General features: G+C 53.2%; 3 protein-coding genes across 3 annotated transcripts; 2 read left to right on the top strand and 1 right to left on the bottom strand.

The window, feature by feature from the left end:
* Positions 1-3675: 3675 nt before the first annotated feature.
* Positions 3676-5628, bottom strand: CGCS363_v007011 (Vegetative incompatibility protein HET-E-1; the record flags this gene model as incomplete). The annotated part of the gene is made up of 1 exon (XM_036638860.1): positions 3676-5628. The coding sequence occupies one exon, from the start codon at positions 5626-5628 to the stop codon at positions 3676-3678; it is 1953 nt and encodes a 650-aa protein (XP_036496836.1).
* Positions 5629-8748: 3120 nt separating this feature from the next.
* On the top strand, positions 8749-11018 carry pho-5-0 (Repressible high-affinity phosphate permease; the record flags this gene model as incomplete). Its single annotated transcript, XM_036638859.1, has 7 exons — positions 8749-9006; positions 9058-9588; positions 9710-10003; positions 10152-10221; positions 10277-10431; positions 10486-10889; positions 10940-11018. The coding sequence occupies 7 exons, from the start codon at positions 8749-8751 to the stop codon at positions 11016-11018; spliced, it is 1791 nt and encodes a 596-aa protein (XP_036496835.1).
* An 815-nt stretch (positions 11019-11833) lies between these two features.
* On the top strand, positions 11834-14910 carry CGCS363_v007009 (Lethal(2) giant larvae protein-like protein SRO77; the record flags this gene model as incomplete). Its single annotated transcript, XM_036638858.1, has 3 exons — positions 11834-11952; positions 12038-14133; positions 14180-14910. The coding sequence occupies 3 exons, from the start codon at positions 11834-11836 to the stop codon at positions 14908-14910; spliced, it is 2946 nt and encodes a 981-aa protein (XP_036495919.1).

Raw genomic sequence — 14910 nt, 5'->3', positions numbered from 1 at the left:
ACGCCGGGCGACGGATCGAAACAGCGCTCCACCGTTCTTTCAACGCCATTCTTCTGTCCACCTCAGTCACTCTCCGCGTGTGGTGTAGAGTGCAACAAGTAAAGTGCGCGGCGTGCAGGAAATGCATGCGACGATTCTGTATGTGAGATAGCCCGGTGGGCCTATGCCGGAACCATCTGCGTACCTGCAGGAAGCTATTTCAGGGGTTTGGGTCCTCGCACACGGTAAGCGGGCGACAAGATTCCGACTATTGGCAGTAGCCCGAGTTTGTTAACTTTTGATCTCAACACCGCCATCGTCAACGGTCTGGTTGTAGCTAAATACAGCCGCACCAGCTTCCTGTTTCTCGTACGGGCCCGAGGAGGAACCAAATCCCCGACGCGTCTGTTGCCATTAGACGCCTTGAGAAACGCGTTTCCTCGACGTCAAATGGCCAATTTAACAGCCCTGGCCGTGCTCGTCCAGATCTTGCACCCGCGATGCTGTCTGTGCGATGGCTGAGAGCGGCGATGACAGCATCAAAGCACTGCAGGGCACAATCAAACGCAAGATCGAGATTTCATCCGCGTGATGCTGGACGAAATGGACGCCGCCTGAAGATTTCGATTCTCCCCCATCGGGCGAATGACCCACGGAATCGTCGGAATGAAACGCAGCAATTCGCCATCAGGACTGCTCAGGTGAGGGCCCGTGTGTCCGCCAGACCGCGGCGGTTGCTCCGGACATCGCCGGGGTTCGTTCAACACCATGTCACTCTGGCGCTGGACATCACTAGTAAGGCTGCGATGTTGTCGCTCGTATGGTGTTCGCGACCCGTCCTCGTTTGTCTCGCAACACTCGGTAAAGTCGCGCCCGAACTGCCTCGTTTGTATCTGAGAATGGCATCCTAGCATCGCAGTGCCTACCTGCAAGTCTATGATGTGTGAGGCGCCTCATCCTCGTCCCGTCGGCTGCACCAACAGCCCAGAGGCGCATCGCTTGTGTTGGCCCAATCCTTCCCCAACCACAGACGACGAAACGAACTGTTCTGTTTCCCGCGTTGGACAGGGCCATCGCTATGTTTCAGACATTGCCTGGCCGGCTGACACGGCATATCCGCCCCTTTCGCTGCACAGAAACAGCAGCCACAAGTCGCACACGTCTGCAGTCATCCGACGTCAAAAACTTCGTCGACAGCTGTCACTTCCCGTGTTCCCCTGGAGAGAGACCCTGCAGGAGGTGTTTTAATCTCCGCATTTGGTTCCCAATACACCGGCTCGCCAATGAGTACGGTTCGTGAGAGGGGACAGAGAACAACATGTCTCGCATTGGCGATTTGTCACTTCGTCTAGATTCACCTCCAGAAGCCTACCTCTCCATCCGCGATATGGCCCCCAAGAAAGGCCCCCGCCTAAATGCCTTTTTTTTCTCCGTAATCCCCTAAGTGGGATTGCTCGTAAAATGGGAGGCGGGGAGCGGGCGCTGTAGACTGTAGATCCCTCTTCCCCTTCTTCACCGCCGGGCGCCTCATCGGCACGTCGCCATTTTCGTGTCGTTGCGGCCCGCCGGGGGGTCGTATTCTGCACGGCAAGGCCCCCTTTAGCCTCCGAGACTCAAAATGGACGTTGGTGGGGAAGAGAGGGGGAGAGAGCAGAGACCGTCGCAGATAGCGAAGCGTTTTGCGAAATGACGATGGTCGATGGGTGCTTGTTTTATGTGGCAGATGCAGACGTACCCCCGGACTGCGATCGGCGACATGGGGTTTGCTGGTGGGATGACAGGTTTCTGCTGCTTGTGCGGCGGCGGCCGCCGAGGCGTTGATTTAGTGTTATTTTTTTCTTATTTTATTTTGACAGTTCTTTGCTTTTCCTTTTTTTCTTTTTGTAGAATGTCTTCCGCGGCTTCGACGCAGGGATGAAGGCGCCGTTGAGCATGATCTGACCTTCGTCGACATCGGCCCCGTAGTAATCCAGCCCAGTGAAGGCTTCGGTTTCGTGGACGTACGGAGGAGATGAGGCTGTTCTACAAGCCGGACAGGCCGAGACAGACTCTTGTCTTTTGGAACAGTGACAGTTCGATGTCGAGGTGAGTTAAGTGGAAGGCTTGCCAGTAATCTTTTGCGTCTCGGACATCAGAGACTGTGGCTGGTTCCCCACTGGAGGCTTGATTGCGGATGAAACTGCGTGCTGTTGTTTCTTCTTCTTGTGTAGTTGAATTTGAGTGTGAAGGAGAGACAGATGCGGAAAGCATCGGCTTTCGAAACGGCATGTTTTCGGGGTTTGGATTCAGGTCGAGACATGATGATTCTCGTAGGCGAAGTTGGAGGTGAGAGATGAGACGCAAGTTGAAGATGAGAGCGGAAGCGATCAGAGGTTTCCTCTACTATTTACCTTGCTATTGTCTCGCAGCATTCCGAGCCCTGGGCCGTCCTAGAAACTGTCGCCCGTTGATTTGTATGCACCAGGTTCCCTCTGGAATGTTGTACAGACCCGATGTGCGACTTGGAAGTTGCTTCTGACTGTCAATCGCGTCACGGAGTTTTCTCATATCTAGTTTGGTGACCATGGACCGACGCAAGTGATGTGAGGTCTCTGTTGGGGGATTTGACTCCCTGGGCGTGGCGGTCTGTTGATATTTGTCTATAAACGTGCTTCCAGCGTTCTGGTACAGTCCAAGAGCCTGGAAGTTGATTTGAACCTCCTCGATCCTTGATTTAGACGGAGCTTTGCTATCCTGGCAAATATTAACGATGACCTTGATCAAGATTTATAGGTGATGACAAGGACAACACGCACGATGGCAGGAAGAATAAGTACTTGAAGTCTTCGCTAGCTTAACCAGAACCATCCATCCAGATAACAGCAATACGCAGTCTTCAATCAAAGGCGTCCAGCGTACTGATGATTTTGGGGATAACGCACATTAGGCCCGTAATTGTGGCGACCTTGAACGAAATTTCATGTCAAGTTGTTCAATCTTTGAAATTGCTGGTTATGGCGGTATCGCAATATGCTCTGCTATTGATACCAAGCAAAGCCTGGTAATATCCTGACACGCCCGCAGTGTGTCGAGGTGATGTTAATATTGCCGTGTTGTTACTGGATGAGCAGAACATCTCAGCCTGTGTGTCAATGATACGCTCATCGCCTTTCTTTTATTTGCTGCAGCTCACCCACTAGACAACGTGGATGCGCGTTAACTAGGACATCGTTCTCCGTCTAGAGTTGCTTCAACGACAGAGAGCACAACTTGACCAATGGAGGTAGTCAGCACAACTTGATAGGGAGGAATGAATTCCAGACTTGGAACTTGGATATTCTCTGAACCATTTCATTGAGTTACAGGCATGAGCACTGTTATATCTCGAGCCTGCCTGGGAGACTTACAAGATGGCCAGGACGCATTTATTTGCGATGTTAGTTAGGGCGGTCTTTGAAAAGGAGAAGGTAAGTCAACCTTCGTGGAATGAGCCAGGAAAGATCTGCACGGGGGTCTATCATACGTAGGTAGTCTTGGGCTATTATATGCTGCGGGACAATGTGGGTGACGAGTCTTCGGTTCAAGAGCAGAGCTATTCTAGAGCAAAGTTAAGTCCACGCCCCTTTTCTCGATATCTCCCACATTGAGATTTCATTAATCACAGATTCTTGGAATATAGACAGATATGAGAAGAGTTGACTCCATTGGCTACTAGGTCTATGGAGTCGTGAGCGGGCATTCAGCGGAAAGCCCCTCAGCCGCCGGCGATGACGGAGAGCGTACCGCCGACACTTCAAACCCCGATTCCCCAAAGAAGTCACAGTGGTAGTGAAGATCCAAGAGGTAGAGGTCCCAATCCTTAACACCAAGAGCCAAGAGGTTTCGAACCTGGTCAGTTCTGAAAACTGTTGCGAGATCCACCACACGAACTTGTCCAGTTACTAAAATGTAGTACTCAGTGAAGAGAAAGTCACTGAATGTCTCGAGGCTGAGTTCCAATGTTGTTACTCTGGCGAATTTGGCCTCAGAGCCCTGGAGCTGCTTGTTGCTTTCTTCGACAAAGTACAACTTCTTGGACTGAGATCTAGTATTCTCAGACATCGCCTTTACTCGGTTCTCTTTGCTGGTGGTGGGCTTGCCGAAGCTGTCGTCTTCCTTAAACGAAGGAATTTCGTCACGGAGCCTACCTAAAACCATACGACGACCGGGGATTTTGATTTTCTTCCCCTGCGATTCATCTTCTATGGGATGCTCCGTACTGTGGATGACCGCGTGAACTCTGTTGGAGGATTTCGACCATGCCAAGGTGATGCGCATGGGATACCCAACATCTGGGCCGCCATCGACCCTTTTTATACCGATATCAATGGAAGCCCCGAAGCTTTCGGATGGGTTTGGTCTTAAAAAGGTGCTGAAGAAGTCATCCCAATATTGCCTCGGGTGTGGATTGATGAAATCAACCTCCAAAGATGGTGGAAGAGTGATGTTGATGTGGAAGGATCTGTGCAATCGCCTCTTGATCCATGATTCTTCATCAACGTCTACGTCTTTCCTGACGTAAGCCGTAAAAGCCTGTTTCTTGGGGAATGCATCATCGATATTGCAGAATAGGGACCATGGATGGGAACGAACAAACCCATCAGCCGTGCGTACGAGTGAAATACAAACGTCTGCACCGGTTTCTGAGTCTGAGAGTCCCAAGTTCATGACATAGATGCCGTTCTTTCCTTTCCGAAACGTCGTGTCGATTCGAACACCCTTATTCGCAAGCGAAAAGTCGCATACGTCCTCCTCATCATTCGCATTGCGACGCAGTTTCGGTCCACCAACGAACTCTTCCGGTGAACGGGACAGAATCCCTCGAAACTCTTGCTTCAAAGAAGGCATAAGTGAGCCATCAGGGCTTCTCTCTTTTGCTTGCCACGCAAATAAAGAGAGATCGTCGGTCTCCCTTGCAATTTCCTCCTGAAGCCGACGAAATGCTCTGGCGCCCTCCCCATACAACATGGGCATATTTATGTCGAAGATTCCGAGTAAAGAGTAGGATCGATCTTCGATTCTCTTCGTCTTCCGATGAGCTGCCCATGACATTTTGGCTGCGACTGGAACCGTACGCAGTAACTGTCTGGACTCTAATACAGCTTGGGGGATGCTTGTGATACGCTCCAGCTTTTCAGCAAGCTCGGTCTTAGTTGCTAGCGCTTTCCACTGTGCGTTGTAAAATATAATAGAACTGGGGGCGATCAACCCCTGCAAAGTCCAACCACGAGTGAACCATCTGGAGCTGCTGAGCGCCTTCTCTTCCGCAGTGTACGCAGTGAAGGAGGAAAACGGAATGTCAAATGTGAAATCCGACAAGTAAACAAAGCATACGACAGAAAGCTTGTACCATTGGAACATGGAGTTGATGGCTTCGCTCAGTTCAGCACTACTTGACTTGTCGATGCAGCAAGTATCAACCCAAGCATATGGTATGCTCCTTTGACGGGCTAATTCGCAGGTGTTTGAGATTTTGGAGAAGCCGGCCTTCTTGCGAGCCGAGTCGAGATCGGAAATGTCCTGGAATGACACTTCATCGTGCTCCCACGTGTGCGAGAGAATCGCATAGTTGGCGGTTGATGGATCGACGATTTCCTGCAATTTGAGTGTTTGGGTGTCAAGGAGCCACATCGAGAGTGCTTGGAAGATTCGCCGGTTTCAACAGTATTCACCACGATGAAGAAGGACGTATGCTGAGCCTTGAAGCGGGGTTCTGAGGTGTTGTGATGTTGTTGTCTTGATTGGCCGACTGATGCACACTGCTGCCTAGTGATCACACACGTCGCACGGCATATTCTTGGCGGGGTTTTCATTTTCGTCTGTCTGGAAGTCTCACAGTTCGAGTGCTAGTTGAAGAAGCTATTGGACTGATGATGTTCGAGATGTTTGAAGGAAAGTATGGATCTGTGATAATGGAATTCAAGGTTGATACTCAATGTCTGTGTAAGAAATGGCTGTGTAAGAGTTGCCAACACGTGGGCTCGACAGCTGTGTGAGTGATAGTCAGAGACCTCTACAACAAGCAAGCTGACGGCCAAACCAAAGTACCGTCTTATCGGCCGGAGCACCCCCCCGAATCGGCAAGTCAACAACGCGGCCGTGTTGTCCGGTGCACGCCGCCGCGACTTTCCTTTCCTAGGAGACGGAGTCTGACTCTTGTCGTCGTAAGAATAGCGCCGAAAGAATCGAATGCCAAGAGCGCAACGGGAGGTTGATATACACGTTCAAGAGTTGAGGAACCAATGGTTCCACCCACGTGTGCGGAATCTGGGGTTCGATTGGCCCAGCTGGGGCAAATGGAGCCCCGTTCTGGATCCCACCCCAGATGGAGGTCCTTTGGAACTGGACCCCTGTTTAGCCCGAGGTTCTGGACGCAGACTTATTTTGGAACTACTGCGGCCGGGGGCTTTCGTTGGGTGACGACTACGGGATGTCGAGAGGGGTCTTTTGGTGGATTCAGTGTTGGTAACGCTTTAACAATCTGACATGAGTTGGTGGGAGCCCTCAGACATCATGAGATGTGTGTGGCGATGGCTGCAAAATGTCGCCGTTGCCGACGGCGGAAAGTCTCTTCATGTGAGTTTCCGTGACGTGAATGACGCCGATATGACGGCCAAAGTCTCTTTGAAAGGTGATCAGGTTGATCCCGATCGGATGATCGAAAAAATCATCGTCAATGGCACCTTAGCTCGCAAAGACTCTTATACGCAAGGATACCTTTCCAGAGCGCCGGAATGAGACCACGCGCATGTAACTAGCGTGGGCGCGTCATACATGAACTATTCATTAAACCAGAAGAATTTCAGCCTGCCAACAGGGAGCGCCGACAAGGCACGTGGGTGTTACAGTGCAACCGAGCGGAGCGAGCAGTCCGCATAGAGTCAAAAGGCACGCGACAGCTGCGTTATCTTCAATATCGACTTTCCAAGACGGGTGTCACCGGCTGCGCACCCCAGGGCTTGGCCTCCCTCTTGGCGATCGCATCATTGCGTCTTCAGTGGTAAAAAGCCCGCGATGCCAAGTGCCAAGTAGCGGGAGCCAGCGGGAGTTCCAGCAGGGTTTGAGAGCCGCACTGGAATGACGTTCAACAACATTTCAACGTCGTGAAGCCTCGAGTTGCGCTTGAATTTGGTCGATTTTGATCAAAGGAAGAGTTGCTGTTTGTTATCGAGGCTATGAGACCGGCCGTTGTTGCTGATCTAGCAGCGCCGTCGCAACGTGCTCCAATTCGGCGCCGTGATTGGCCCGCCCAGTCCGGGAGCGTCTTGAGCTTCCCCCGGCTGTCCCCACGGAAGAGTCGGCAGAATCCAGCCTGACAGCATCTGAATTGTACCTGCGGCGCGAAGGGACATGTCTGTCAATCAGGCCGCTGTACCTCTCTTTTTGGTCGCCTGTCCTGGTCGCTCGGTAGATGAAAGAGGTTAAGGACGGCCGGACCCAGCCTGGTCGTTGCCCGACTTGCGACAATGATTTGCCTGCGACAAAGTGTATGCGCAATTGCATTCTTCTGATAGGCTCCCTTGAATTGTAGATATTGACCCATTCAAGCCAATACGCCGAGCCCGCGTCTCGTACTTACGAGCCAAGTCGAGCCGATGTGGTGTTTCTGTATCTAGGATGAACTGGTTGAGCGCCAAGGTGCCAGTTGGGCGATGAATCGAAGCCAAGACCGATCTGCCGTCGCCAAGAACATTCGCGAGTTTGCCAAAAAGCTTGACCGAGTGCTGGCTGTGTTGCTCTCGATCCTGTAGGATGATGCTGTGCCAGGACAACCTGGGCTCAGCATACAACATCGGAAATTGTTAGGGCGGTACTGCGCGGGTCGCCGACGCGCGCGAACTGCACCCCGGCATCCCATGTTTAGCCCATGTTGTCTCTGCGAGCGTCCCCATTGGCTTCAACTCAACTTGACATGAGCGGGCCGCTCCAACTCTGAGCGTAAGTTGTGTTGATTTCGCTCTCTTCCGTCGCTGGGAAATAGTTATTCCCATGATTCCCGAACAGGCCGTTTCTGCTGTTTGAGCGCAGCGTTGCCGGTGTCAGAGGCGAAAGTGAAAAGGGCGGCAGCCAGTCGGGAGGCGTTGTCTGAGATTCAGCCCAAGAAGAGACGAGGGACGAAGTCTGGGAAAAAAGTGAAAAACACACGCTATCCCCAATCGACCGCCGAGCACGGCTCCACACACATGTCGTGGGCAGCAAAGATCCCTGTTTGACTCTGGACCGTGTTAGTCGTCGACCGGCGTCTCCAGTCTGTTGGTGCCAGCTACTACCAAGCAGCATCCCGCGTGGCCCCCGTCTTGTGTCCCAACCCACGCCAACGGGGGGCTCGCTTTCTCTTGTCTGACATGGCCCGTCGAGGACACGAGTTGGATACTCGTGTGCAGCTTCGTCCCTTGTCACTCGCCTTACGCGGTACAATTCCTCCCTAGTCTTCCACGCTAGGACGTAGTCTCCGAGGTGGAGGCTGATCTCGAACCATGTCTATTCGTCTCCCTGGTCCGTCGCATCTCCGCTGAAGGTGTTCGTTTTCCATGCATGCGACGCTGCGAGACCCTTCAGCTCAGATGGCATGTAGTCCTTGTCCGCGCCCGGCCCAGCCATATAAGCCAAAGTCCTCCCCGGCCGCTGCGCATTTGAGTTTCTCTGTCCTCGCGCTCCTCATCCTTCCCAGCAGGTAACCCAGAGTCTCCGAACCCTCTCTCTCCGAACCTTGCCGATCGTTTCATCCGGGGCTCAGAGGAGATCGACATCATGGCCGGCGTTATCCAACCCAACAACGCCGCGGCGGACGGCGCCGTCACCACCAGCGAGCTGACTTCGGCTGAGGTCAAGAACAACAAGACCTCCGGAGGCAATGCTGCTTTCCACAACTTCAACAACGACTTCGCTCACGTTGCCGACGCCAACGAGCGTCGCCGTCTTGCGCTCGCCGAGATCGACAAGGCCCCCTTCGGCTGGTACCATGTCCGCGCTATCATTGTCGCCGGTATTGGTTTCTTCACTGATTCGGTATGTATTTGCATTGTTTATGAGAGAAAACCAATACTGACTTAGGCCTAGTACGATATCTTCACCATTGGTCTCGTCACGAGCATGTTGGGCATCGTGTACTACGGCGGCACCCTCCCCGCGGAGAACGACACTGCCATCAAGGTTGCAACCAGTGCCGGAACTGTCGTCGGACAACTGGGATTCGGTATTCTCGCTGATATTGTCGGCCGTAAGAAGATGTACGGTGTTGAGCTCATCATCATCATCTTTGCGACCATCGCCCAAGCTCTTTCCAGCGGCTCTCCCTCAGTCTCCATCACCGGTCTCATGGTTTTCTGGCGTATCATCATGGGTGTCGGTATCGGTGGTGACTACCCCCTTTCCGCTATCATTACTTCTGAGTTCGCCACTACCAAGTGGAGAGGATTCATGATGAACGCCGTCTTCGCCAACCAGGGTTTCGGCCAGCTTGCCGGTGGCTTGATGATGCTCATCGTCACCGCTGGTTTCAAGGGCTCTCTGTCCACTGCTACCAAGGCTGCTACTTGCGCTACTACTGAGCCTTGCTTGATCGCCGTTGACAAGATGTGGCGTACCATGGTAAGTGTCTTGAATCCGATCAACTTTTGATTCATTTTGTTGCGGGTGCTTTGCCTAGAAACTCCAAAATAAACTGAATCAACCATGGAGATGTAAAGAATTAGCAGCTAACATGTTTCAGATTGGCTTTGGCGCTGTTCCCGGCTGCCTGGCTCTCTACTTCCGCCTCACCATCCCCGAGACCCCCCGTTACACTTTCGATGTCGATAACGATGTTCAGAAGGCCGAGGGTGACGTCGACTACTACAAGCAAGGAAAGTGGGGTGAGGCCGAAGTTGATGAGGCTGCCCGCGTCGCTGCTCGTGCGCAGGCCAAGCAGGAGCTTGAGGTCCCCAAGGCCTCGTGGTCTGACTTCTTCCGCCACTACAGCCACTGGAAGAACGGAAAGGTCCTTCTCGGTACTGCTGGTTCCTGGGTATGTTCAGCTCTCATTTCAGATGTTTTGGTGGTGTGAAAGAAGTGGCGTTGGTGTTGGGTTGTTGGTTCCCAACTCAACCGCCACCATCACCACATCTCAAAGCATCATCTTCTCATCACCACAGCACGAAACTAACTCGTTGTAGTTCATGCTTGACGTCGCATTCTACGGTCTTGGCTTGAACAACGCCATCATTCTCAACGCTATCGGATGGTGTAAGTCTCAAATGGTCTTGGGGTTTAGGTGATTTTGAACTGACGATGGCTTCAGCCGGCGGCGCGGACATGTACCACTCGTTCTACCGTACCGCTGTTGGCAACCTCATCTTGGTTCTGGCCGGAGCTGTTCCTGGATACTGGGTTTCCGCTGCCTTGATCGACACGATCGGCCGCAAGCCTATCCAGCTGTTTGGTTTCTTTGCTCTTGTAAGTCAAGTCTGAAACTCTTGGATCACCCCGCTTTTCTAACAGGAGAAACAGACGCTCCTCTTCTGCGTTATCGGATTTGACTTCTGGAACCTTTCCGGTGGTGCTCTGATGGCCCTGTACACCCTGGCTCAGTTCTTCTTCAACGCCGGCCCCAACTCCACGACCTTCATCGTTCCCGGAGAGTGCTTCCCCACTCGTTACCGCTCTACCTCCCACGGTATCTCTGCTGCTTCCGGAAAGATCGGTGCCATCATTGCGCAGGTCGTCTTCGGTCCCCTCCGCACCATCGGCGCCAACTCGACGCTCGCCAAGACTGACCCGAGATGGAGCACCCCGTGGTTGAACCACATCATGCAGATCTTTGCTCTGTTCATGCTTCTCGGTTTCTGCACCTCTTGGTTGATTCCCGAGACTGCTCGCAAGACTCTTGAGGAGCTTTCCGGAGAGGATGACCTGTAAGTCTGCTGTTCATTGTTTTCTCATGAATCCTTACTGACTTTCACAGTGCCACCAGCGCCATCCCCGTCCACGGACACAACGAGGAGAAGCGTGCCGAGGAGGGCACCGTTGCCGGATCTGTTTAAAATCGACTGTCTGGAAAGAGACAAAAATTGCATAGCCGTTGCTTTCCAAGCGCCGAGCATCGGCAACCGATACCCTTAATTTAACTCCAGAGTAGACTTTCATCTGTAAATCTTAGACTTAATAAACGTCTACTGGCAATTGCCGTATAAAACCTCTTAGAAAAGTCGTCTGTCTCTATGATTTCATCATGTCGCGCTTCCTGTGTGATTCGATGAGAAGATCAGTGAAGAATCGATTTGAGCGCAAGCAACTTCAACCCCTGAGGACTGGAAAGTAATAGAGGCATAGAGCCAGAAATGAGGGAATGTGAGTTTGAGTTTTCAGGCCATTGCGTTGACTATGCTTGGCTCTGGCGATTGAGCTCATAAACTGAGAGGGATCTTGAGAGTCTCCCATGCCTTTCAGTGTCGACAATCACTCGGCCATGAGGTAAAACCTGCGACCAGATCCATGTTTGCAACCATCGCCGCCTTCTGTCGTCCCGAAATTCATGGCCTTCTGGGCTGTTTGGTAGCACCGGACGTGGGAGCCGTTAAAGACGTCTCAAACTGAGGGGTGAGATGAGAGTGAGATGCATGCACAACTTTCATAACTATCACGTGCATAAGTGGAGCTTGGATCTCTGCACTGACTAAATCGTAACCTTATGACGTTAGTCCCGGTTGCTCCTGCAATGCAGGGACTTGGACCACTGAGCACCCCGCCAAGCGGAAGTTCGGCCGCCTTACCCAACTAAAAAGTACGGGACCACCCCAAAGCTCCTCGGGCTTCCCTCCAACATCTCCAGATCCAACTTGCACCGCTCTCTCACACCATGGCCGCCTTTCTCCGAGGAAAGCAGACAGGCATGCAGAATGACCTGTCTGCGTCCATCCTCCCCGAGCTCTTTGCCCCCGACTACCAGTCTGCCTACGGCATCAACTCGCAGGTCAGGTCAGTAGCTACCCCACGTTGACGCGCGTCATTCCATGGCATTTCGAGATGCGCAACGGACTCTGCAATGCTAACAGACACGCAGCTGCCTAGCTTATGATCCAATCCAATCGCTTCTCGCCATCGGAACGAACGAATCCAAGTTTGGCCCTGGTAAAATCTTCGTCTTCGGCCAAAACCGAGTCCAAAAGACCATCGAGCCGCCAAGGCGCACATCCTTCCGCTCCCTCCACTTCACCGCCAACCGACTGGTTTCCCTCGATGCCAAGAACGAGCTGGGAATATGGGATCTCGATACCGCCAAGCGAGTCGCCGGTATTGTCTGCCCTGGCCACGTCGCCTGCCTCATTACCGACCCATTGCTCGACTGGGCCTTCCTCGGACTGGCTACGGGAGAGATCTTGGCATACGACCTTGACAGGGAGAACATCACAAAGTCCTTCAGACTGCCGAACTTCTGGAAGGAAAAGGACCCGAAAGCCCGTGTCGTTGGGTTGGTGAGCATTGCACTTCACCCTAGGGACATTGGCAAGCTGCTCATCGCCTACACCACGGGAGTGGTTGTGTACTCGTTTAAGCAGAACAAACCCACTCAGTTCTTGGAGTATGTTCTTCAACCAGGCGCGCCTGGCGGCGGTGGAGAGCCACCTGATACGGTCCGCCGGCCAAGGCTTTCTCACGCTTTGTGGCACCCCACTGGTACCTTCATTATGACGGCCCACGATGATGGAAGCATGGTGTTTTGGGACCCGAAGGATGGCCGTATTGTGATGGCCAGGACGTTGGACGAGTTCAAGATCGATCAACCTTCACCTAACGCGGGACATGTTGGCTTCAGGGAGCCATATGCAAAGATCGCATGGTGCTGCAAGGACAACCCGGACGACACCGGAATTCTTATCGCAGGTGGCCACAGCCCAGAGAATCCGCAAAAGAGCCTGACATTCATCGAGCTTGGACAAACGCCCGTCTACGCAACTTCGACATGGCAGGTTCTCGAAGACCATTTGCGAGGAAAGAGAAATATTTCCTTGCCGACACCACCAGGGGCTCAGGTCGCTAACTTCCTGCTCATTCCCCGTCTTTCGCCGTACTTTGCTGGCGCGCAGGATCCCATTGCGGTATTGACCCTGCTCACTTCTGGCGAGCTACTCACCATGAGTTTCCCCTCGGGATACCCAATCAGTCCGACAAACCAGCTTCACCCCTCTGTCTCTTTCGTCCACCCGTATGTCAACAGATTCGCCGTGCAGACCGTTGACCGGGGCCGCTGGCTCGGCATGGTCGAGACCAGAAACCAGGGCGAACCACTGCTCAAGGGCGGCGCCGCAGCCGCCAAGCCGAAGCGCCGATACGAAGGACGTACCATTTTCCAGATCGCCCACGGCGACAGCACGGTCCGTCTCTGGGATGCCGGTCACGACGATGAGATTGAGAACCCTACCATGCTTCAAGTCGACGTTGCTCGCTCGCTCGATCGCTACGAGGATGTTGATATTACCGCCATGCACATGGCTCCCAACACTGGCGAATTCGCTGTGGGCACGCGCAACGGCGAGCTGGTAATTTACAGATGGGCTGGCAACAGGTTCTATGGAAAGGATCACCACGAGGACATTGCTCCCAACCCCGGTGGCCTGACTGATATCAGCTCCAGAGCGGAGCCGTCTCTTAAAGAGGGCTTGCAGCCGTGGCAGTTGTACGAGATGATGCAAGGACCAATTTCGGCCGTCAGCGTGTCAGATGTCGGCTTTGTGGCTGTTGGCTCTGAAGGCGGCTTCTTCAGCATTATCGACTTGAGAGGACCGTCAGTCATCTACCAAATGTCCATGTCGGAATTCGCCAAGCGTGAGAAGAGAGCCTCGTTCTTGAAGGGTCATAGCCAGCCCAGCGGAAATGAGTGGCCGGTTGCCATTGAGTTCAGTGTCATGACACTAGAGGGCGACAACTACTCCAGCATCTGCTGCTTCGTTGGCACCAACACAGGAAGGGTGGCCACGTTCAAGATTCTGCCCTCCGGCAACAGCTACTCGGTAACTCTCGCCGGAGCTCAGCAGTTTGACGGCAAGGTTGTGGCTCTCTGCCCTATTGTTGCGGACTCTGGCAAGCCTGCATTTGCGACTGGTCCCATCGTTGCAGGCCTCAGGAACGGACAGCAGGTGAACGGTGTCTTGATCGCTGGTAAGTCTATTTGATCCTTTGAGATACAATTACTAACAAAGAACAGTGACGCAAACCGAGATTCGCGTCTTCAAACCCGCAGGAGCCAAGGGAGCCTCTAAATCCTTTGATGACATCCTCTGTGACGCAGCAAACGTCACCGAGTTCGAGCTCCACGGCTTCGCCATTGTTGGCGTCTTTGGCGACAGGACAACCCGCGCGTTCTCCATCCCGGGACTGAAGGAAATTGGAAGGGCTCAGCTTCCCATGCTGGACAGCAGTCGCAGCACCGCCGCCGTGGTGACACAGACCGGCGATGTCTTTGGATGGACTGGCCCATCTGAAATTGCAGTCCTAAGCGTGTGGGGTACTGCGAAGGATCTTCCCGTCAGCGCGGACGTTCTCATCAACCCCGAGCTCATCACGCCGCCTCGCCCTACCATTTCTAACATGCAGTGGTTGTCGGGCACGCAGTACATCTCGCCGACGGACCTTGATCTTCTCATCGCCCCTGATCGCCCGCCCAGTAGACGCATGATCCAGGCGGCGGCGGCAGAGGCTAGGGCTGCACGCTCAGGCCAAACAGCAGCAGGGCCAAGCGCTGGAGGTGCGCAGGAGAGCTGGGGTGATTACCTCACTAGACAACTCAATGAGCGGACTGAGAAGCTCAACATCATGAGCGATAACATGGACAACCTGCAGAACCAGAGTGCAGGATGGGCAGACGACGTTGGCAAGTACATCAACAAGCAGAAGCGGAATGTTGTGCTGGGAGGGCTCAAGAGCAAGTTTTTCTAA

This window comes from Colletotrichum siamense (genome assembly GCF_013390195.1).
Source record: "Colletotrichum siamense strain Cg363 chromosome Unknown KSG_Cg363_contig04, whole genome shotgun sequence".
Classification (NCBI taxonomy): Eukaryota; Fungi; Ascomycota; class Sordariomycetes; order Glomerellales; family Glomerellaceae; genus Colletotrichum; species Colletotrichum siamense.
This window is presented reverse-complemented; position numbering and strand designations above follow the sequence as displayed.